The sequence below is a fragment of the Peromyscus eremicus genome, chromosome 16_21 (assembly GCF_949786415.1).
Source record: "Peromyscus eremicus chromosome 16_21, PerEre_H2_v1, whole genome shotgun sequence".
NCBI classification, from domain to species: domain Eukaryota; kingdom Metazoa; phylum Chordata; class Mammalia; order Rodentia; family Cricetidae; genus Peromyscus; species Peromyscus eremicus.
The window spans coordinates 3,016,026-3,039,711 of record NC_081432.1 but is presented as its reverse complement, the minus strand read 5'-3'; the positions used below and the strand labels follow the sequence as shown (position 1 = coordinate 3,039,711).

Genomic DNA, 23,686 nt, shown 5'->3' with positions numbered 1-23,686 from the left:
TAATTATAAATGCTCGGCCAACAACTCAGGCTGGTTAGTAGCTGACTCTTACATTTGAAATTACCCCATATTTCTTATCTACCTTCTGCCACATGGCTGTACCTTTTCTCAGTAGAGCATGCTCATCTCCTGTTTCCTCTGTATCCGGCTCGTGACTTCTGAGATTCCACCCTTCTTCTTCCTAGCAATCTCTCTGCCCCCAAATCCCACCTAGCTACCGACCAATCAGCATTTTATTAACAATGAGAGCAATACATTTTCACAGTGTACAGAAGGATTATTCCACAGCAACATTTAAAGTAGAAAATGTTTGGGTAAAGCTGGCGCCCTCTTCTGGTCTCCTGAGGCACTGCATGCATGTGTTGTGAATACATGCAAACACTCACACATGTAAAATAAAAATACATCTTTGGTTTTTAAAATATGATATGTGGGGAGTGTCCTCCAAGTGAGCCCTGGGAAGGGTGCAAAAAGAGAACATTATAGAATGAACTAGTGCCCTGGGTTGTTACGGGTCACTCTGTCTAGACACCCCTTGGGGAAGGGGGCATGAAGGCGCAGAGTCAATGACATAGACACTGGGAGTCAGGTGAGAAGCAAGCAGTGGGCTTGTTTATTGCAGATATGGGGCGAACCTATATACTCCTTCTCGATTTCCCATTGGCAGCCAGAGACTCTCTTAGCTGTGTTGTCTCTTTCTCATTGGCCCCCAACACTCTGATGGTCGTGCATCACCAATCACCAACTCCAAGTTGGCTCAGTGGGAAGTAGCTAGCATGCATGCCTATGCGTACTACCCAGAACAGGGAAGCTGCAGTTTTATCAGGCTAGCTGGCTGTGCTCCACCTAAACTGGGTCCATTCTGTCTCCCCACTGTATACACCCCACGCACCATTTCTTGTCCCCACTCACCAGTCCCTTGTATCCTAAACTAAAGTTGCTGGGCTAACATATAAAGGGGTGTGGCTTTGCTGTAGCTCCTCCTCTTCCACTGTCTCAGCCTTGTCCTGAGATGGTTTGTTCTGCATGGTCATTTGGAAGGTTTTTTGTTTTGTTTTTTAATCTTGACCAGTTCCCACTGGAATAAAAGATTCTGTAACTCAAGGACTTATGCAAGACCATAGGGGAAAAGTCTTTTCAAAGGTGTCTTTGAAATCTTGGCAGCAATAAAGTCTATCAAGAAGCCTAGGAGCCCTGAAGGCTACAGCTAAGGGCTATGGCAGAAACAATAGGAGTCTGGTCAAAATCATGGAAAAGGGAGGAGTCCTCGGACCCCTCATTTGTCAATGGAACAGCAACTTCTGTGCACAAAGGTCTAAAGCAGATGAGATCCCTCACTAGATCTACTTCATGATGTAAAGACAGCAGACCCAGCAAAAGTCTGGCATTACAAGCAGCCGTGAGCTGCATAGTGTGGTCCTGGGAACTGAACTCCAGCCCTTGGTGAGAACAGTATGTGGATGAGTGCTTTGCCTGTTTGGATATGTTTACCATGTGTGTGCAGTGCCTCAGGAGGTCAAAAAGGGTGCCAGATGCCCTGGAACTGGAGTAACAGATGGTTGTGAGCCACCATGTGGGTGCTGGAACCAAACCAGAGTCCTCTGCAAGAGAAAGAAGTACTTTACCTGCAAAGCCATCTGACCAGCACCTTTTACAGGTATTTGCTTTGTTTTTTTGAGACAAGGTTTGACTATGTAGCCTTGGCTAGCCTGGAACTCACTATGCAGACCAGGCTAGCCTTAAACTGATAGAGATCTGCTTGCCTCTGCTTCTAGGTACTGGGATTAAAGGTGTGCATCACCAGCTCCAGATCTTTCTCAGGTTTTTGAGAATTTTTAGGTCATTTACTTCTAATTTATCTTGTTATAATAAAAATATATTTTTCTCTTAAAATTATTTTATTTGCATTGATAATGATGGTGTGTGTGTGTGTGTGTGTGTGTGTGTGTGTGTGTGTGTGTGTGTATGTGCTAGTGCATGTGCTCACATGCACTGTGTGTGATACAGTGCATGTGTAGAGGTCAGAGAACAATTTTTGGAGTTGGTCCTCTCTTTCCAGTGTAGAATCCAGGAATCAAACTTATGATCAGGCTTGGTCAGCACATGCTGTTACCCACTGAGCCATCTTGAGGGTATTTGAAGGGATACAGTTCTTTTAAAGTACAGATTTAGCTACATCCTACAAAATTTGACATGTGAAATTTTTTTTTTGTACATAGCACTGGGTCTCATAAGGACATTTTCATGTATTTATTGTGCTAGATAGTTTTGTGCCAACAAGCTGAAGTCATCTTGAGAGGTTGACTTAAGAAAGATTCCATAAGGTCAGACTGTAGACAAGCCTGTAGTAATTTCCTTAATTAGTGATTGATAGGGGATTGATAGTGATTGATAGCCCATTGTGGGTGGGGCCATCCCTGGGCTGGTGGTCCTGGGTTCTATAAGAAAGCAGACTGAGCAAGTTATGGGGAGCAAGCCAGTAAGCAGCAGTCCTCCATGGCATCAGAATCAGCTCTTGCCAACAGGTTCCAGCCTTATGTGAGTTCCTGTCCTGACTTCTTTGGATGATGAACAGTGATGTGGAGGTGTCAGCCAGATAAACCCTTTCCTCCCCAGGTTGCTTTGGTCATGGTGTTTCCTCACAGCAATAGTCACCCTGACTAGGACAAGTATCTGATGTACTTAGACCACACTGCTCCTTCAATTGCCTCTTTCTTGTAGATGTGGCTTCATTTCCTATAGACAGCCTGTGCTTTCCTGGACATGGAACTTTTTTGTTTTGGAGACAGGATCTCGATGTCTATTCCAGTTCCGCCTTGAACTCACAGAGATCTGTCTGCTCTGCCCCTCTGGTGCTGGGATTGGTCAATGTAACAGTTTTGATAAGTAACATTTTTACTAGACAGTTCCCAATGAGTTAGTTCATTTGTGGTTTTGTCTTAAGTCTCTGTTCCCAATATTTGTTAGTTTCCAAAGCATGAGGATTCTAAGTGTCCTTTTGTTGCCGTGTTCTAATTCTCTTGCAGGGTTGTTACAGGACACAGTTGGCAGGACTCTGGCTCTCTGAAATTGACCAGAGATTGCTTTAACACCAGTGCAAATCCCTCAGTTCCCGTCCTGGGTGGCTTCCAAAGTTGAATGTAGCTTTTGGTATTTGGGAAGGAGATGTAACGGCAGAATTTTGTTAGTCTTCTGCCTGGTTTTCTTTCTTTGTTTCCACTGCCTTGTGGCTCAGAGCCAACGGTTGCCTGTTGATAGGCTGTATTAAATTAGCCCTTTGAGAACTCAAAGGATCCCAACTTGTAGTGTTTCTGATGTCCACAGGACAGACATTTCCACTGCAGATAACATCCGGTTGCCAGTGGTTAACAACTGCCTTTCAATCTTCTCCAGTCTTTTACGTGGATCTGTGAACTAGGGTAAGCCAGTTCCACACTGTTTTTATTTATTTTGCAGGATGCATGTGTGCCCTGAGCTCAGAGGACAACTTCAAGGAGCCAGATTCTCCTTTGACTATGTGGGTCCAGGGAACAGACTTTGAGTCGTTAGAATTGGTGACAAGTGCCTTTACCCACTGAGTCACTGGCTGGCTGTTATTTCTTGACATTTATGTTGTGTATTTTTTGTTTGTTTGTGTTTAGAGACAGAGTTTGTCTGTGTAACAGCTCTAGCTGTCCTGGAACTCACTCTGTAGACCAGGCTAGCCTTGAACTCAGAGATTCGCCTACTTCTGTCTTCCGAGTGCTGGGACTAATGGTGTGTGCTACCACCACCCAGCTATGTATTTGTTTTAGCCTTGGCTTTCTTTATTTTCTTACCCTTACTCCCCTTTTGTCCAGTTGCTTTTTTTTTTTTTTCTAAAGATTTATTTATTATGTATACAGTGTTCTGCCTACATGTATGCCTACAGGCCAGAAGAGGGCACCAGATCTCGTTATAGATGGCTGTGAGCCACCATGTGGTTGCTGGGAATTGAACTCAGGACCTTTGGAAGAGCAGCCAGTGCTCTTAACCGCTGAGCCATCTCTCCAGCCCCTGTCCAGTTGCTTTTTAAACTGTCTGTCTCTGTAGATGTTTCAAACTCTTGGAATGAAGGGTGTAATGATACGGTTATTTGATTGATAGAAACAAAACAAGGCGTTCCAGTTTGAACAGGTTTATATTTCAGTTTCTGGGGGTCTGTGTGGTGCTGGCTCAGGCATGTCACAGGCTTGAGGGGTCAAGGCTAACTGAGCTTGCAGAGTCGCCACACTGTCCTGCTCAGAGTCCCTTCTCAGTTTCTCTCATTAGGGAGACTCCTCCCTGGCCGCTGCTGAGCAGCTGCGCACTGCGGCTGATTTTCAGGGCAAGCTGGGAGTTCTCTGCTCGCTGTCCACTTTCAGTTCCTGCTTTCTGACTCCTACCCAGAGTTCTCAGTGGCCATCCTGGGAGAGAGGCTCTTAAACTAACATTTCAATTTCAAAATAAATTAAACAGCAAGGCTAGAAGCACCTCCAGGCATTGTGATTTTAGACACCCCACCACAAGCACCCCTTTCCAGAGGCCTGGGACCATTTAGAGTACCTTGAATCTGTGTGCTCAGCCTTCAACGTTACTCACGGTTCAGTTTAATATGCTTGCTCATTTAGTTGTTTATTAGCAAAATAACAGTGTGTACTGGAGACGCAAACCACCTCAGGGTCACCGAGGCTTCATTTGACCACAGGAGGATGAGGGGCCGGTTGGCCCTGCCTTGGGACACACAAAGATGGGAACAGGAACCAGGAGCTGTATTTAACTTGGTTACTGAGGCACCTGTGATAGCTGCTTGCCAAAGGACAATGGTTCTATCCCCTCATCTGTGAACCTGAGAGTGAAATCTCATCTTCCTTTTTTAAGCTTTACCTCTGAGCTACACCCAGTGGTCATATGAGGACTTTTATGATTTGCATTATTTTTAAAAATTGTTTATCTTGTGTGCATGTGGAGGCCAGCCATAGGAAGTCAACAGCAGGTGACCTCCTCAGTCACTGTTCACCTTACTTTTTGCGACAGGGTCTCTCACCGGACCTGGAGCTCATTGATTTGGTCGGCCACTGAGTTATGTGGGTCTGTTTCTGCCTCCCCAGCACTGAGGTTCCAGGCAGGCGCCACTGTGTCTGGTTACTGCGTGGGTGCTGGGAATCCGGCCCCATGTTCTTGTGCACAGGCAGCCCTTTATTGACTGTGCCATCTCTTCAGCACCTGGTCTACAATATTTAAAAAACCACCCAGGGGCTGGAGAGATGGCTCAGTGGTTAAGGCCTGGCTGTTCTTGCGGAGGACCCACATGGTGGCTCACAACCAGACTCCAGTTCTAGAGTTTCCCTTCTGGCCTCTGTGGGGACCTGCACACGTTCATGCAGGAAAAAAATTACACCTATAATAAAAGTAAATAAATCTTTAAGAATTAAAAAAATTCAGTACACAGTAACCTCTCATCTGTGAGGTCTTTTTTCCTAGTGTCCTCTACTCCCTTTCTCTGGGGAAGATGTTTTACTTTGGGGTAAAGAATGATAAGGTGTGAAATTTAATGTGAAGCTTCACAGTTTCCATTTTGACTCCCAACTCTAACTGTATAGAAGTTCATTAGGTTGTGAAGGCTTTGGATTGGGTTAATTTTAGTATTGGATATTTTTTTTATCTATTTGCAGTTTATTTATTTATATGTTTTATTTATTTTTATTTGCAAGTTTTTTTAATAATAAAGTTTATTTTAAAAAAGGAATGAAAGGGCTCTCTGCTCTCTGGGCCGGGGAGGAAGCCCCCCTCCCCACCCTGTGTCTCTCTGATGCCCATTTCACTTTCTGTCCACGACACCAGCGTCTGGTTCCACGACAGGGAAGTCTGGGGACGAGTCACTCATCATAGAATTTTGGCAGCTCATCTCCCAGGATTACTCGATGGTCCACGCCAGCAGCTGTAATGGTGACCAGGTAGATGACACCCCCACTGGAGCCGTCACGGTTCATGGCCAGAGCGATGGCTGCAGGGGGTTGCGTTGGGGAGAGGAGCAGAAAATGGCTGAGCTTCAACACTCTTTCCCTTCCCTTCCACCCGTGTGCCGCTTCTCCCTCAAAGCTCATCGAACAGAGGCATCTTCAGAAATGTCCGGTCAGCAGCATCTGCCGCGTCCCTACTGTAAATGTTCCCACTGCGTTCTACTTCAGGTAACCTACAGATTAATGCATTGTCCAAATCCTTGAATGGTGAGCAGTCATTCCTGTGAGCTGGCGTGGAGCAGGGGGCAGCGCTTGCTTAGCACCCTGCTGGTTTCCATAGTGATCTTGTACCCTTACTTGGTTTGTGCAAAGCAGTCCCAATTCATCCCGACTGCTCCAGAGCTCCATCTCTTTTAACATTCGTCTTGTTCCCTTTCACTCTAAAATGGTTCCCAGTTTTATAGGGTGGGGTTGGAGAGATGGCTCAGTGGTTAAGAGCACCCACTGTTCTTACGGTGGACCCAGGTGAGTTTGGTTCCCAGCACTCACATCAGGTGACTCACAACCGCCTATAACTCCAGCTCCAGAGGATCCTCTTCTGTCTCCACATACACATGCACAAACCCACACACAGACACATTCAAGTACATTTACATACTTAAAGTAAATATTTTTTAAAAGCTTGGACATGGGATGGTCACCCGTGTATTCCTTTTCTGGTTCTTCACAGTCTACTCTCTTCCCATGTCCATACGCCCTCCCCAGTCACCTCTCACTCGGCTAGTTACCATTGGTGGTGAAGCGCCTGCACTCCTCAGGGGTCATGCCTGCTTTATATGCTGCGTCCACATAACCGTAAATGTAGGTACTGCCGGAGCCTCCGATGGCAAAGGGCTGTCGGATCAGCATTCCTCCCATGGTTCCATACACCTGGAGAGACGGTCCCGCAGGTCAGAGTCAAGGATCACCCCACAGGTTCTTCCACTGAGACAGCGAGCATGAAGACCTGGGACCCCCACAACTGAGCCTGCGGTATGCATTTGCTTTATTTTATGTATGTGTGTTTGTTTTGAACCAGGGTCTCACTATGTAGCCCTGGCTGGCCTGGAACTCATCTACAATCAGGTTCTTCAAACTCACTGAGGTCGCGTGCCCCTGCCTCCCGAGTGCTGGCACTGAAGGCCTGTGTCACCACACCTGGCCTGTAGTATGCTTTTAGAGGAACTGCCTGTGGACCACGTTGGCAGAATGACAAGTGACTTTCATGTCTCTGAAGAGAGGAGTGGGGAACCCCCGAGACCAGGAAGGGACACTTACCTGGCCTCCCTCACGTTGGTCCCAGCCAGCTACCATGAGATGCGCCGACAAGTCCTCACGGTACTTGTAGGTGATATTCCTTACCACATTTGCGGCAGCCAGAACAAGGGGCGGCTCCTCCAGTTCCAATCTGAAGAGGACATTGGGAGTAAGGGTCAGTACAATGTTCCAAGTCCCACCCTTGGCACCACGGTCACCCTCTCTGCCAAGTCACACTTGAACCCGCAGCTGCAGCAGACTCGGCTTCTCTCCCATGTGTCCAGGGAGGCATGACCAGTCAGAGGCCTCCAGCTGCTCACCCTCCTTTTCTCAGCTCCTCCTTCCAACTCCCTCCTTGGACTCTAAGGGCCCTGCCCTCAGGGGTAAAAGCAGATAAGCCTCGCTTCCGCCCAGTGACCTTGATTTCTCATATGGCGACTGCTTGATATTAGGAGTGGGGTCAAACTGTCATCTTCTCCCTGATTTCCCACATCAGGGCAGTGAAGTGCACTTTCCAAGTCTCCACGGGGGAGACAGAATCACTACTGTGATTTCCTCTCTGCAGAAGCAGGACACTCGTCCCCAGACACTCCAGTGCAAGTTCAGAGCTGGCAGAGCCACGGAGCTGGGGAGTGTTACTGGGAGGGGAGTCAGGACCCCGGGCGCTTTGTACCCGTGCAGCTCCAGCTGGTAGGCGGCCATGTCGGCTATGGCTTGAGCATCAGCAGCTGAACCAGACAGGGCACAGTAGATACGCTGGTGCAGAGGGGACAGCTTGTCAAACACTCGGTTCACCACTGCTTCTCTGTCGGGAAGGAGCCAAACATTCGAGTTGGTCTGACAAAAAGAACAGCGACGCTCGTAATGCTTGGGTTGAGGCAGAAAAAGCAGAAAGGCATTATCTCGGCTAAGTGACTCACCGTGCTAACCACAGTTAGGCGGGCTGGGCTGGGGATACGGCCCAGGTGGCATAGTCCCTGCCTGGTAGGCACTAAGCCGTCCAGGCACAAGGCGGGCATGGCGGCACTCAGGAGGTGAGGCAGGAGGATCAGGAGTTCAAGGCCAGTTTAATTACATAGCAAGTTTGAGGCCAACCTGGGCCACAGGAGACTCTAGACTTTAGACACCCCCCCCCCCAAATCTAGACTTTTAAAGACTTATATTTTATGGTAAAACAGCAAAAAGAACACCTAATTAAGAAATTTGTGCCTCTGAGCCAGGTGGTGGTGACGCACGTCTTTAATCCCAGCACTCAGGAGGCAGAGGGATTTCTGAGTTTGAGGCCAGCCTGATCTATAGAGTGAGTCCCAGGACAGCCAGGGCTAAAAACCCTTTCTCAAAAAAAGAAGTGAAAAAGGGAGAAAAATGTGCCTCTTACTGGCGTTTCTTGGCTATTAACCACCTTGAGGGCTCTGGTATTTCTACAGACCCCGGCACAAACAGCAGTGATGTCCTCCCACGGCCTTGCTTACGTGTGAGGAAACTGGCCAGGAGGGGAGACCAAGCAAATCCAGTTCAAACTGTGGCATAAGAGTGAGACACCTACTCAACAAAACTATTTTTTATCCTATGTGCAGATCGCAGAGTCCCTCCACAACCTACCCCGTGTCCCTCTGAGGCACGATTTATTTCCATCAGGCTACAAAACATTCAGACCTGCAGATCCTTGCCCACGCATTGCACTATGATAGCTTTCTGGGAAGTTCAGCTCCATTTCCTGGATGGTTACCATACTGTCCAGAAGTTGGTAAGCAAAAGGTGAACGTGGGGCCTCCAGCCTCCTTCCCAACACCTAGCGCTTTAGTGAGACTCACCCTGCTGACACCCGGGAATCAGAACCCACCACGACACCCCCATCAAACTCCACTGCCATGATCGTTGTCTGCAGAGAGACACAGAGATGAAATGTCAGAGCAAGAAGCGCCTCGACCCTTCATCTTAAGGAAGGTGAAATGTTGGTGGCGGGAGGTGACTGACTCAAGGTCACATAGTCCTTCAGGCCTGAGCTCCCCTCTGTCTTCTGTGCTGTTGTATCCGGATGCAGGGAACGGTCACAGCGTGGCTGTGGTACAGCATAGAGAGCCACCTCCCCAGGCCCCAGCTTCTCTGCGTGTAACCCACCCACCCTGAAGACAGAGAAGCAAGGGCGGATTCCCCCCTGAGAGGGTGATCAGGACAGGAGGAGGCCGCCAGCGAGAGGACTGTCTCCACTGCTTGTCCAGTGCGCACGGCACAGGTGCATTATGTGACACAAGGCCGGGCCTTTCTTGGTCCGGGATCTCTCCCCTGCACCCTCACTTAATCAGGAGCGGGTTCTTAAGTTACTGAACAAGGGACACAGAAGAGGCCAGCGGTTAACACGGCCAGGAGCTGACAGGGCGAAGCTGCAAGGATCGCTCAGAGAGAACCGAAGTCTCCTTTAAGGGACTTCTCTGCAGCCAGGGGAGGGGCTGCTGGAGAGCAGAGTTTTTTCCAGGTCAAGAAGAGGATTAAGGAAAAGTGAAGCAGGAGGAGGACACGTCTACCTCCCCCACGCCCTTTGAGCTAAAAGGCACCTTAGAGACCCTCGCTCGGTTGCGCTGAGAAAACCGACTGAGGAGAATGAGTCTTCCAAGCTCACGCAGGTCTCACTCTGAACCCTTGATTAATTTGACTTCTCCTTCCCACTGCTCCGTGGCATCGAGGGGAGATTTTCCCAACCTTTCTGGCCACTCCACACCTCACTCTGATCTCCAGGGACCCGGCACCTGAGTGTGCTTTCTGACGTACTGATCACAAATAAAAACCTAGAAATGGCCACTCGATTTTAGCAGCTGCTCTCCCAAACCACGCTAGGAGTGGGGTTGGGGTTTTCAGAGAGCAGACACTAGCTTCCATCTCCTCCCCGGCTCCTAGGCCGGGGCAAAGTTCTCCTGCGAGCATGGGAATGCGGGAGTGGGGGCGAACACGGGGTAGGGGGGACAGGGCAGCACCTGGACCAAGGAAGACCACCGATCATCACCCCCTCCCCCCAACCCCGGCGCCAGGGAGCTTGTCCTCGCTCAGGGTGGAGGTTATCAAAGCCCAGGTTAAGCAAAGATCTGTCTGATGTGTAGGTCCTTCTCAACGGAGCCTTCGTGTTACCTTCACCCAGGCGCTTCATCCGGGACACTTTCTCAGCACCTCTTTGCAGGGTCCTCAAGCCCCTCACTTGATTTGGCCCCCACTGCGCAGACCAGAGTGAAAGCGAAAGCGCTTTGTAGCAACTTCCCTTAGATGCTTCCAGCTCGAGCCAAAGTACGCACCTTCCCACTAGCTTCGCCTGCGGGGCCCTCCAACAGACCCCCGGACATCACACTTCGGAGCAGGGATACCCTACGTTCACTGTGGAGCGCAAGCGCTGGGCGACACGAGCTTCCTAAGTCTCAGTCTCCTGGTTCACTTCCCAGAGCTTTAGGGTTCCCTGGTCACCCCACCCGCTGACTCTCACCCCCAAGCCCATTACCCCGGTGTGGACTTCTCCTGTCCGGAACAAGCCGGCGGTAGGTGCTCCTGCCCGCAGCATCCTGACAGAGCGGAGCTCGGCTTTCCAATCCGCCGCGCTCGCCCGGCGCTCCCAGCTTGCAGCCGGCGGCCCCGCCCCATCGCCCTGCGAGGGGCGTGCACTTCTACCAGGCACTTGGCGCCCTTCGCCAACCTGAGCAGCGCAGATCTGCCCAGAGACAAGTGACGACTGAGGGTCCCGCCCTGAAGCTGGGGTGGGGCTTGGGGAGGGAAAATTCTTGCAAGCATGGGAAGAAGGCTGGGAAAGGCGAGGAGAATGGGAGTGATGGAGGAGAACATGGGGCGCCAGGGCCGCTAGCCAGAACTTCAGATCTGACTTCAGCGGCAGCTTCCAGAACTGCCGGAGCAGGCCAGCGTGAGCAGGCGGGTCCCAGAAGGGGGGCGTGTCTAGTGATTAGGCGGCGGCTTTCGGTTTCTCCTTCCTCTAAACGCCTGCACTTCTGGTCAGCGCCACCAGCTCCAGCCGGCGTCCCGTACTTTCCGCGCACGCCGCCGGCCCGCCCTTCTTCCCTCCCGTGGAGACTCCTTTGCAGCGCGGACGCCGAGAGTCCCAGGCTGGGACCAGACCCTGGACAGCGCGCTCGATGGCTGCGCTCGCCTGGGTGGCTGCCGCGCTGCTGCTGTTGGCCGACTGGCTGCTGCTGCGGCCCGGGCTCCCGGGGATCTTCTCCCTGCTGGTTCCGGAGGTGCCGCTGCTCCGGGTCTGGGCTGTGGGCCTCAGTCGCTGGGCCATCCTGGGGCTGGGAGTCCGCGGGGTCCTTGGGGTCACCACGGGAGCTCATGGATGGCTGGCTGCTTTGCAGCCGCTGGCAGCGGCGCTGGGGTTGGCCCAGCCGGGACTTGCCTCGTTCCGAGAGCTGGCCTCCTGGGGAGCACTCCGGGAGGGTGACAGCGCTGGAGTACTGCACTGGGGCAGTCGCCTCGACGCGTTCGTTCTCAGTTATGTGGCAGCATTGCCCGCAGCAGCCCTGTGGCACAAGCTGGGGAGCCTCTGGGCGCCCAGCGGCCGCGGGGGCGCTGGAGACATGGTGCGTCGGCTGCTAGGCTTCCTGGGTTCCGAGAAGCGGCGCCTCCACCTGGTTCTGGTTCTCTTGATCCTCTCCTGTGTTGGTAAGAGGGGCTCAGGGCGAAAGAGCAGGCCACAGGGGACAGGGCAGGAATCCAGGGCAACGGGCAGAAAGGAAGATACAGTGTTCCCGGGAAGTGTCAGAGCCTAAGGAGGCAACCTAGGCCGAAAGGGAAGGACCCTGGCCCGAGAGGGAGCTCTGCTGGGACGGGGTCTTCCTGGGAGCAGAAGCTCACATCACAGCCTTAGTGTAAGGTTTTCTCTCCACACCGTCATCTTTCTTTTCTTTTCTTTCTTTCTTTCTTTTTTCCTTTTTTCGAGACAGGGTTTCTCTGTGTAGCTTTGGAGCCTGTCCTGGAACTCGCTTTGGAGACCAGGCTGGCCTCGAACTCACAAAGATTCGCCTGGCTCTGCTTCCCGAGTGCTGGGATTAAATGCGTGCGCCACCACCGCCCGGCTCTCTTTTCTTTCCTTCCTTTTTTCCCTTTGAGACGGTCTTTCTATGTAGTTCTGCTGTTCTGATCTCACAATGTAGCCCAGACTGGCCTCAAACCCAGAGAGATCTGCCTGCCTCTGCCTCCCAGTGCTGGGATTAAAGGCTTGTGTCTCAAGCCCTGCTAACTGACATCTTTCTTGATTAGTCCTGGAAAAGTTTGATGTAGCCGAACAGGCCTCTGTCCGGGAGCTCCGTTCCTGCTTTCTGGACAGTGGTGAAGGGAGAGGGGCAGGAGGAGATCCTAAGTGGTGTGCTCCTAACGCTTGTGACTGAGGTATCTCCTCTTTCTCCCCAGGGGAAATGGCCATTCCCTTCTTCACTGGCCGCATCACTGACTGGATTCTTCAGGATAAGGCAGCTCCTAATTTTACTCGCAACATATGGCTCATGTCCATTCTCACCATAGCCAGGTGTGGAGGATGGGAACGGGGATCCCCGGAGCAGAGGGGACTGGATGCTGGGACTGTTGTTTGAGCATACTTCTGCAGGGATCCCTGGGACTCTGTCCCAGGGAGGAGCACACCTGACTCTGCTTCCATCTCTCCGACACTCTAGTACAGTGCTGGAGTTTGCTGGCGATGGCATCTACAACATCACCATGGGCCACATGCACTGCCGTGCGCATGGAGAGGTGTTTCGGGCTGTCCTTTGCCAGGAGACAGGGTTTTTCCTACAGAACCCAGCAGGTATCTCACGAAACTTTTTCATTTGTATAATATAATCTGTGTATATCCACACACACTCTCAGCTGCCCCTCCTTTATAAACATGTACACACGCATGCCTAGGTCAGTCCCCAGCACCATATAAAGGGGGTGTGGCAATCCCAACACTTGGGAGAAGGAGGCAGGAGATAGAGGTTGAAGTTCAAAGCCATTCATTTACATAGCCAATCTGAGGCCAGCCTAGGCTACACCATCCTGTCTTAAAATCCAGGGCTTGTATGTTAGGCAAAAATCCTACCAGCTGAGCGACTTCTCAAGCCTCCTTATTCATGATGTATCTAAAATGGAGCAAAGCATTGTCCTCTTTACTCAAAGGGAAACAGTCTCTGCAGAGACCCCGGAGAAACCAGCCTCAAACCCTGGAAAGCCGGAGGCTGTGATGTCCAACACCTCATTTTAAAAGGAGGAGACCCGCAAAGGCAGATGCGCTGGGTTCGACCCCAGGGTCCCCCTTGTCCAGTGGACCCTGGGCTGCTTCCTTGGCAGCAGCTCTTTCCTCTCTACGTCTCCTTGACCAACGGCAGGACGCACACAGCACATACGTGGGCTTTAGAAGCCGAAAGCATTCAGGGAACTAGATATTCACATTCCATTAACTGTTTCGTTTTGTTTGCTTGTTTGTTTTCTTCCCTCTTTCTCAAGATAGGGTCTCACTGTGTAGCCTTGGCTGGCCTGGAATTCACTAACTACGTAGACCAGGCTGACCTTGACGCCCCCCCCCACCCCCACCCTAGAGTGTTGAAATTAAAGGTGTGTGCCACCACACCCACACCCAGCTCCATCAGCTTCTTTATAGGTCAACGCAGGTCCACCAGAACTCTCCTTTCTCCTTCCCAGCACTGAAGTTCCCACACCTACCCAAGCTCCCGCCCCTGCTGGCTGCAGCCTCCTCAGAGTGCTGACATGGCCACCCTGGCATCCCGTTTTCTGTTAGCGCCTCTTGTCTCTGTGAACCACTGTCTCTCACTGTCCCTCTTGTCCTCAATGTGGCAGGTTCCATCACATCTCGGGTAACTGAGGACACATCCAAGGTGTGTGAATCTATTAGTGACAAGCTGAACGTGCTGATGTGGTACCTGGGGCGAGGCCTGTGTCTCCTGGCGGTCATGTTTTGGGGGTCACTGTACCTCACTGTGGTCACCCTGCTGGCCCTGCCCCTGCTTTTCCTTCTGCCTCGGAAGCTGGGGAAAGTGTACCAGGTACGTGCTCAGGGTCCTCAGCTCCCACGCTGTTTCTCCTAGACTGCTTTCAGTGCGACTTCCCTCTGCTTCTCCATCATCCCGAGCCCCTGTTGCCTCTGGCTCCCAACTGCCCTGCATCCACAGCCTTGTTCTCTGCCTTCTCTCTAACATCTGGCCACAATCTGTCCTTATGAACTGGAGTCCAGGTTGGAGAGGCAGCTCAGGGTTAAGGGTGCTGGCTGCTGCTCTTCCAGAGGATCTGAGTTTGGTTCCCAGCACCCACACCAGGCAGTTCACAGTGGTCTGTAGTCTGATGCCCTCTTCTGGGCTCTACAGATACCTATACATACATAATGCACACACATACATAAAATTGAAAATAAATCTTACAGAAACCTAGAAGTATGGCTGTAGACCTTTGTCCTCGATCTGTCCCTCTGGCTGCTGACTTTAATCTCCGTGTAGGTAACCGAGGTGTTGGCGTTCCTTCTCATTTGCACGTCCTGTGTGGTGTCTCTGCTCCTTGTCTCCCCCAGTCACTGCAAGGGAAGGTGCAGGAGTCTCTAGCGGAGTCCACGCAGGTGGCCATCGAGGCCCTGTCCGCGATGCCTACCGTGCGGAGCTTTGCCAACGAGGAGGGAGAGGCCCAGAAGTTTCGGCAGAAACTGGAGGAGATGAAGACTCTCAACAAGAAGGAGGCCTTGGCCTATGTAGCCGAACTGTGGACCATGAGTGTGAGTACCTGGAGACGAATGCTCACTTCTTTGTCCCAGCATGTCTTGATTTTACTCTTTCCCAACCCTACTTCTGTTCCTCCTCCAGTGGGAAGTGATTGGCTCTGGGTCTTCGATCACTCTACTCTCTGTCCTTAATTCCTTCCATGTTTTGTGGTGCTGGGAAGCATCCTTCCACAGAGACACACGAAGTCCACTCGACCTGTGTGTGAGAAACACCACTCTCCCAGCTCCAGGTCTTTCCTTTGCTGCTCAGAAAGCCACACATTCCTGTGCTGTGTGTGCCTCATGCTGGCACTGTGTGTGTGAGCTAGTTGGAGCCATGAGAAGTGCCAGAGGCCAGTGGCCAGGGGCATCTGTGATAATGACGTAGAGGGAACTAAAAGCAGTAACCAGCGGTTCCAGGCTCGATCCTGCCATCAGTCAGCTCTGTGACCACACACGTTACCTTTTTCTGAGGCTGTTTCCCTGTTTAGGAAAATGGGAATAAAAACTGGTATGTTGATTCACACCTGTAATCCCAGTACTCAGGCCGAAGCAGGAAGATTGCTGTGAGTTCCCAGACATCATGGGCCATGATGTGGGGAGTGAGGGCCGTGAGATGGCTCAGGAGGTAAAGATTCCTGCTGCCAAACCTGATGACCTGAGTTCCATCTCTGGAACCCACAAGATGGAAGGAGATAAGTTGTCCTCTGACCTTCACAAAGTGCACCATAACATCCACTCACATATAAACAAGTAAATAATTGTAGTTTAAAAAAAAGTAAATTAAAAAACCAAAACAGCAACAAAAAAGGAATAATAAACTCATTCACAGAGGCTCCTGATGTCAGAACAAGCTGATGGATGGCTCAGCTGTTAAGAGTGCATGCCTTAAGCCAGGCAGTGGTGGCACACACCTTTAATCCCAGCACTCAGGAGACAGAGCCAGGCGGATCTCTGTGAGTTCGAAGCCAGCCTGGTCTACAGAGCAAGATCCAGGACAGGCACCAAAACTACACAGAGAAACCCTGTCTCGAAAAACCAAAAATAAATAAATAAATAAATAAATAAATAAATAAATAGGTAAATAAATAAATAAATACATAAATAAATAAATAAATAAATAAGTGCACGCCTTTAGTCCCAGCACTTGGAGGGCAGAGGCAGACAGAGGCAGGCAGATCTCTGTGAGTTCAAGGCCAGCCTGGTCTACAGAGAGAGTTCCAGGACAATCAGGGCTACACAGAGAAAACCTGTCTCAAAAAACAAAACAAAACAAAATACAAAAAAGAGCACAGACTGCTTTTCCAAATGATCAGAACTTATGTAGGGCAGCTCACAACCGCCTGAAACTGTTGCTCCTGGGATTCTGATGCCCTCTTCTGGCTTCTGTGGGCACCTACACTCATGTGCACATACCCACAGAGACATACACACACACACACACATATAACTTAAAGTTGTAAAAATAAATCTTTTTAAAAGAGTCAAATGTTCCTCAATCAAGGAGACGATGGTGATGAGGACCTGGAGGACTCCCTGAGCTGTGTTCAGATCTGACCCTTGATCCCTCCTTTCTCCCTGTCTCTCATGTCTCGGAGAACGCACTTGTGACCTTTCCAGTCCGTTTTATCGCATGGTTTCCCGTAGGTGTCGGGAATGCTGCTGAGGGTGGGAATCCTGTACATCGGTGGGCAGCTGGTGACCCGAGGGGCTGTCAGCAGCGGGAACCTTGTCTCCTTTGTTCTGTACCAGCTGCAGTTCACCAACGCTGTTCAGGTGAGCCCCCCCACCCTCCATCCTTGTCCTCACAGTGCCTCAGCTGTCTCTGCCTGCCCATTGGCTGTCTCTACCTACCATTGGCTGTCTCTGCCTGCCATTCTCTGCCTGCCATTGGCTGTCTCTGCTTGCCTGGAGGTCTCTGCCTGCCATTGGCTGTCTCTACCTGCCATTCTCTGCCTGCCATTGGCTGTCTCTGCCTGCCATTGGCTGTCTCTACCTGCCATTCTCTGCCTGCCATTGGCTGTCTCTGCCTGTCATTGGCTGTCTCTGCCTGCCCGTGGCTGTCTCTGCCTGCCATTGGCTGTCTCTGCCTGCCCGTGGCTGTCTGTGGCTGTCTTTGCAATTCTCTGTCTCTTCACATCACAGAATGCTATCAAACAGGTTAGCCCTCCCACCTGCCTTCAAGGTCCGTCCAGCTCCCACCTACACTCCACTCTACTATGCAGGGTCTGCTCTTCTCCTATCCCTGGATGCAGAAGGCTGTGGGCTCTTCAGAGAAAATATTTGAATACCTGGACCGGACTGCTTGCTCTTCACTCAGTGGCTCGTTGGCACCCTTAAACATGGAAGGTCTTGTCGAGTTCCAAAACGTCTCCTTTGCCTATCCAAACCATCCTGATGTCCAGGTGCTTCAGGTACTGCCACCAATCCTGAATCCCACCTTCGCCTCTTCTACCCTCTTACTAACGGCCCAGGTCCTTCCTAACCCTCAAAGGTGCCAATGAGAACCGTGTGTTTATGCATCACCCCAACCCAAGCATGGGCTCGGGTTCCAGGCCTATGGAGAAGAGGCTTCAGGGAGAAGGCTTCTGGGCTGGAGCGATGGCCCAGCGGCTAAGAGCATTGCTGCTCTTGCAGAGGACCCCAGCTCAATTCCCAGCATGCAAATGGTGACTCACAACCACCGGTTCCAGTTCCAGGGGGATCCTACACCCTCTTTTGACTTCTGTGGGCATAAGGCATGAACATGGCATGCATGCATTCATACTGGAAAAATAGTCATACACGTAAAATTAAATAAATAAATCTAAAAAAAGTTAAGAGGAAGCTCCTATAACAAAGGAGTTGGCAGGGCAACATGTGACTCCAGTTGCCATTTGTGATGCAGATATGATTTCTGCTTCCTGAGGGGAATGCTCAGCCTCCACCCTCCAGTTTTGTTTTTTTTTTGTTTTTGTTTTTTTCGAGACAGGGTTTCTCTGTGTAGCTTTGCGCCTTTCCTGGAACTCACTCTATAGACCAGGCTGGCCTCGAACTCACAGAGATCCGCCTGCCTCTGCCTCCCAAGTGCTGGGATTAAAGATGTGCGCCACCACCGCCCGGCCCCACCCTCCAGTTTTAACTCCCCAGTGACGCTTCTTGCCCATTCCTTTGCCCCAGCCCCTCTCTCTTCTCCTTTGGTGGTGTCATCCCAGAGGTCCATGCGTACAGAGGCCAGGGATGGCTGTATATTCTCCCATTTTTCCTTTTGGGTAATGTGTCATGTTGTACACCGAGTGCAGTGACCGGCTCTAGGCCAGAGGAGCTTTTCACCATGTGCTTCTCTGGCCTCCAGGGCCTGACATTCACACTGCATCCTGGGAAGGTGACAGCGTTGGTGGGACCCAATGGGTCCGGGAAGAGCACCGTGGCTGCCCTGCTGCAGAATTTGTACCAGCCCACTGGGGGCCGGCTGCTGCTGGACGGCCAGCCCCTGGTCCAGTATGACCACCACTACCTGCACACTCAGGTGAGCAAGGAGGAAGTGTGGAGGAGGGGAGGAGATCAAGCCAGGAGAACAGTCTCAGTGAAAACTCTTGCCGAAGGTTGGGGATGCAGGCCGTCGTGGGCAGAGTGGGGGCTGTGTGCAGGACACATGACTGTAAGGTGTGCACTTGCTTGTGAGTCTGTAGGACACATGATTATATGGTGTGCTTGTGAGTCTGCAGTCCCTAGACAGTGACACTCCTGTGTTTCCTGTCCATGGCTCTTTGCATTTCACCTTAGGTGGCCGCGGTGGGACAAGAGCCACTGCTATTTGGAAGAAGTTTTCGAGAAAATATTGCCTATGGCCTGACCCGGAATCCAACCATGGAGGAAATAACAGCTGTGGCCATGAAGTCTGGAGCCCACGATTTCATCTCCAGACTCCCTCAGGGCTATGACACAGGTATCTCCATCTCACCTCCAGACTCCCTCAGGGCTATGACACAGGTTCTCCATCTCACCTCCAGATTCCAATAACCCTGCTTTATTACTCAATTCCTCCTCCCTTTGGACTTCAATATGTAGTTGAAAGTCTTGTTTCTGTGATTCACATCCTCAGAACTCTATCCACCTTCCCAGGGCCTCCCTTCCAGCTGCCTCTGTTGGTCGTGTGTGTGTGTGTGTGTGTGTGTGTGTGTGTGTGTGTGAGAGAGAGAGAGAGAGAGAGAGAGATTGTGTGTGAGAGTGTATGTGTTGGTGTGAGTGTGCATTTATGCGTAAATGTGTCTGTGCATGTGTGTGTGTGAATGTGTATTTGTGTGAGAGAGAATCTGTGTGTGTGTGACTGTGTCTCTCTGTATGAATGTGTCTCTATGTGTGAATATGGGTGTTTATGTGAATGTTTGTATGTATACGTGAGAGTGTCTGTATGTGTGTGAATGTGTGTGTGTGCATGTGTATGTATGTGTGTGCTTGTGTGTGTACACACCTGTTTACATCTCAGCTGGTCTCTTGTCTGCAGAGGTGGGTGAGGCTGGGAACCAGCTGTCAGGGGGGCAGCGACAGGCAGTGGCCTTGGCCCGAGCCTTGATCCGGAAGCCACGCCTGCTCATCTTGGATGATGCCACCAGTGCCCTGGATGCTGGTAACCAGCTACGGGTAAGGCTCTAGTTTTCATCTGTCTTTCTGAGACTGTCTGACTATAGTCTTGGCTGGCCTGGAACTCACTTTGAAGACCATCCTGGCCTCAGAGGAGTAGCAGGCTTTCTTTTTGTGGCCGCCACCCAGCTCCCTGACACAGACTTATTGGTTCTGAATGCTCAGCCTAGTTTAGGTTCGTTTCTGGCTAGTTCTTTTAGCTTAAATTAACCAGTTTCTCTTTATCTTCCTTTTGCCTCAGGCTTTTTACCTTTTCTTGCTCTATGTCCTACTTTTTCTGCTTCTTCTGTGTCTATTTGGCTGGCCCAGGCATCTCCCTCTCTTTCTCCCTTGTTCTCTCTCAATCTTTTTTTCAAGCCTGGATTCCTCCTCCTATTTATTCTTTCTGCCCACCAGCCCCACCTATCCCTCCTCTGCCTAGCTATTGGCTGTTCAGCTTTTTATTAGACCAGTCAGGTGCCTTAGGCAGGCAAGGTGAAACAGATGTAACATGTCTTTACATAATTAAACACATATCCTTACATCATTTAACAAATGCAGCATAAACAAATGTAACACACCTTTACATAGTTAAAGTAACATTCCACAGCATAAACAAATGTAACACATCTTTGCCCAGTTAAAATAATCCATAGCACAGACCCATGGCAGTCTTCCTGCTGCTACCTCCAGAGGGCGGGGCTACCCTGCTGCATCATCTTCCTAACGTCTCGGTTCCATGGGATCTTGCTTCTGTTGCTCATCCTGTTAGTTACGCCATCACATAACTATTCAAACCTGTCTTTGGAATTATCAGTTCCCGTTAGCTTTTCTCCAGGACACTCAGAACCAGTGAGAAGGGCCTCTGCCCCAACAGTGCCGATGTGGGCTGGGCTTGCCTTGTGCACCAGAGCCATCCCGCCCTTTGAACTCAGTCATCCATGTCCATCAGGAGTCCTTTGCTTATTCTTGGATGGCAAAATAGAGACTAAGAGAGGTTGATCAACCTTCTAAAAGTCACACAGCTCTTGAGCAGTGGATCCAAATCCAAGTCATCTACCTGAATTCTCACGTTCTTTGTTACTAAGTTAAATTTTTCTTTAATTTTTTTTAGATTTATTTATTTTATGTACTGAGCGTTTTGCCTGAATATATGTGCATTACATGAGTGCCTAGTGCCCTCGAAAGTCAGAAGAGGGTGTTGGATCCCCTGAAACTAGAGTTATGGATGGTTGTGAGCCACCAGGTGGGTGCTGGGACTCAACCCCGGGTCCTTTGGGAGAGCAGCCAGTGCCTTAACCGCTGAGTCGTCTCTCTGTAGACAGATTATTCTTTGGGCCACCAGCTCGCAAAAAAAGACTTGGAGACTTATTTTTAATTATGAAAGCTCGGCCTTAGCTTAGGCTTGTTTCTAACTAGTTCTTATAACTTAAGTTAACCCGTATCTTTTAATCTACATTCTTTCACGAGGCTTGGTTACCTTTACTCTGCACTGCCCACCCTGCTTCCTCTCCATCTCACAGGCGACTCTGCTGTCTTCCTCCCCAGTCCTCTCTGTCCCCAGAAGTCCCACCTGACCTCTTCCTGCCTAGGAGATGGCCATTCAACTCTTTATTAAAACCAATCACAGTGACACATCTTCACACAGTGTAGAGGAATATTCTGCAACATCTCTCCAGCTCCAAAGTTAAACTTCTTTAAATAATATAAAACTCCTCAGTTTATTAGGGGTTATTAAAAAAGATGTATGCAGTAGGGAAGGGGATGTATGGGGTGGGTCCTGGGGGGTGGAAAGGAGGGAAATGGGAGGTGGTATGATTATATTTCATCATATACGTGGATGAAATTCTCAAAGCATAAACTAATGTGAAAAAAAAATTCCCACATGTTAAGGCTGAACGAGGCAACCCTAGTCTTATTGCAACTTGATATGCCATGTTTGGTTGATATCTCTGGAAGGCCTGCCCTTTTCTGAAGGGAAACAGAGGAGGAGTGGATGGAGGAGAGGGGAGGAGGAGAGGAGGGAGGGGAAACTTTCCAGTTGGGATGTAATATATGAGAGAAGAAGAAATTAAAAATAAATTAAAATTTCCCAGCTCACGGATAGACTATTATGGGGGATGAGCGACTGCTCAGTTCCCTCCATGTTGTGCTTTTGTGCATCTGGACCGCCTCTTGCCAAGAGGCCTCAACAGAACAAGGGTTTGGAGAGAAGCACTCGGACCAGGAACATCAGCATCCTCGGGGGTGTTGGCAGGTGACAGTGTGTCCCAGCCCTGGAAGTCCAGAGGCCCCTGCCCTGTAAGGTCTGTGTTTCTGCAGGTCCAGCGGCTCCTGTATGAGAGCCCCGGGCGGGCTCCTCCAACGGTGCTGCTTATCACCCAGCAGCTCAGCCTGGCGGAGCAGGCTCACCACATCCTCTTTCTCAAAGAAGGCTCTGTCTTCGAGCAGGGCACCCATCTGCAGCTCATGGAGAAGAGTGGAGGGTGCTACCGGGCCATGGTGGAGGCCCTTGCGGCTCCTTCGGACTGACAGGCTTCCGGAGCTGCCCACTTACGGCACTGACCTCCTCCATTGCCCTCTGCTCTGTGTGGTGGAGAACCTGGGGGCAAAGATAGCACCACACCCATTGACCAGGGAGTTGAGGCGCCGCCGAGGCTTTTGTCACAAGATAAAATGTAACACCTAGGACATGGCTGGAATTAACCATGAATGTTACCTCCACCTCTGCCCCTTAGTTAGACTGGGTTTCAGGCACCTCAGGCTGACCTTAAACTTGCATCTAAGACCTTGAACTCCTGATTCTCCTGCCTCCACTCTCCTGGTGCTATCTGGTATCACAGCATGCACCAACAAACTTGGTTTATGTGGTGTTGGAACCTATGAGAAGAAACGCCCAAAATGTACAGAGAGGAAGGACAAGCAGCTTGTAATTAACCAAAGGCATAGACTGGCCTATGGATAACCCGTGGGCTCTTGATATTTATAATAAAACTGGTGTTTTGTACTGTGGCTTCTCCTGTTTCTCAGCATCCACCGAGTTAGCCTGCGTCCTTCCCCACACAGCGCGCGGTCTCGCTCTTCAGAGCCTCTGTTTTACTGCTGGGTCCTATCATCTTTTATTTCCCGTGCTTCTCTTTTCCTACCTACCCATCGACTCCCCGTGCTGAGCAGGACGGGGAGGCATCCCCTCCCTCCCCGCAGCCCAAGGCATCAGCAGCTGCATCTCTGAGCCCAACTCAGAGGCGGGAGGAAGCACGGCAGCGGCTGGGGAAGCCAGGATGCCACACCAGGCCACCTCGCATCCGCTTTGATCCTTTCTGAACCGCTCACTCTGCTCCTCAGCGGCATACTCCGGGATAATCTCGAAGAAGCGGATAGGATTATCTAGTAACTCTCATCCATTTAGGGAGAGCCGGGTGAATGTGACGCCAGCAGTTGCTGGGCAGATGAGGTCCGCACAGGTTGCAAAGAGAGGCGGGGTTTAGAAGAGTAAGGGGAAGAAGCGCTCAGCCGGGACCTGGGCGAGCAGCCCAGGGCAGGAGCGCGCGTGGGTGGCCTCAGGGTGGAGAGACTGTTGAACCGTGAAGGGCCCTAGGAGGGACCACATGGAAAGACCCGACCTGCGCCCTCATCTTGAATGGCCCTTCCCCACGCGCTAGGGTGTCTTTCCCCGTTCCTCCTTCTGGTCGTGCCTATGCGCCCGTTTATCGTATTTTCCAGTTTCTATAAAATGACGCTTATTTGAATGCTGCCCCCGTCCTCAGGACGCACGCCTAAGTGAAGTTGCTCAATGCTCCTCTCAGGCTCCAGCTTTCCTGAAGCACCTCTAGAGGTCAGGACCCTACCCAGTCCTCCGCGGTTCCCAGAGGATGCCCGCCTGTGGGCGCTCAGGTACCCCACGGCTAGGCGGCCTCTGAAGGCGCACCTCTTCCATCCCGGCCCATTCACAGACCTGGCAGCAGGGAAACTCTCCTCAGTATATGATACTCTTCGTTCAGACACCCATTGATTGGGTTCTTCACGGAAAGGGCAGGGGATGGGGAGCGGGAGGGGAGGCGGGGGGGGGGGGTTTCTTGTTCCCTCCCCTTGGTGCTGT

At 50.9% G+C, this 23,686-nt stretch overlaps 2 protein-coding genes across 2 annotated transcripts; one reads left to right on the top strand and one right to left on the bottom strand.

Moving 5' to 3' along the window:
• Positions 1-5,849: 5,849 nt before the first annotated feature.
• Positions 5,850-10,860, bottom strand: Psmb9 (proteasome 20S subunit beta 9). Its single transcript, XM_059281899.1, has 6 exons — positions 10,741-10,860; positions 9,071-9,138; positions 7,930-8,061; positions 7,278-7,407; positions 6,749-6,890; positions 5,850-6,004 (listed from the first exon to the last, which is right to left on the bottom strand). The coding sequence occupies exons 1-6, from the start codon at positions 10,798-10,800 to the stop codon at positions 5,877-5,879; spliced, it is 660 nt and encodes a 219-aa protein (XP_059137882.1). The 5' UTR covers positions 10,801-10,860; the 3' UTR covers positions 5,850-5,876.
• A 175-nt stretch (positions 10,861-11,035) lies between these two features.
• On the top strand, positions 11,036-22,581 carry Tap1 (transporter 1, ATP binding cassette subfamily B member). Its single transcript, XM_059282088.1, has 11 exons — positions 11,036-11,909; positions 12,657-12,771; positions 12,917-13,047; positions 14,079-14,284; positions 14,803-15,000; positions 16,633-16,761; positions 17,211-17,399; positions 18,320-18,493; positions 18,751-18,913; positions 19,472-19,608; positions 21,910-22,581. Exons 1-11 carry the CDS (start codon positions 11,384-11,386, stop codon positions 22,117-22,119), a joined length of 2,178 nt encoding a protein of 725 aa, XP_059138071.1. The 5' UTR covers positions 11,036-11,383; the 3' UTR covers positions 22,120-22,581.
• Positions 22,582-23,686: the final 1,105 nt, after the last annotated feature.

Coding starts and splice junctions, on each gene's coding strand:
- Psmb9 (XM_059281899.1), bottom strand. CDS start 10,800: ATGCTGCGGGCAGGAGCACCTACCGCCGGCTTGTTCCGGACAGGAGAA. Junction 8,062..9,070: donor GATTCCCGGGTGTCAGCAGG/GTGAGTCTCACT, acceptor CCTTCCCGACAG/AGAAGCAGTGGTGAACCGAG. Junction 6,891..7,277: donor ACCAACGTGAGGGAGGCCAG/GTAAGTGTCCCT, acceptor CCGTCTCTCCAG/GTGTATGGAACCATGGGAGG.
- Tap1 (XM_059282088.1), top strand. CDS start 11,384: ATGGCTGCGCTCGCCTGGGTGGCTGCCGCGCTGCTGCTGTTGGCCGAC. Junction 13,048..14,078: donor TTTCCTACAGAACCCAGCAG/GTATCTCACGAA, acceptor TCAATGTGGCAG/GTTCCATCACATCTCGGGTA. Junction 17,400..18,319: donor CTGATGTCCAGGTGCTTCAG/GTACTGCCACCA, acceptor TCTGGCCTCCAG/GGCCTGACATTCACACTGCA.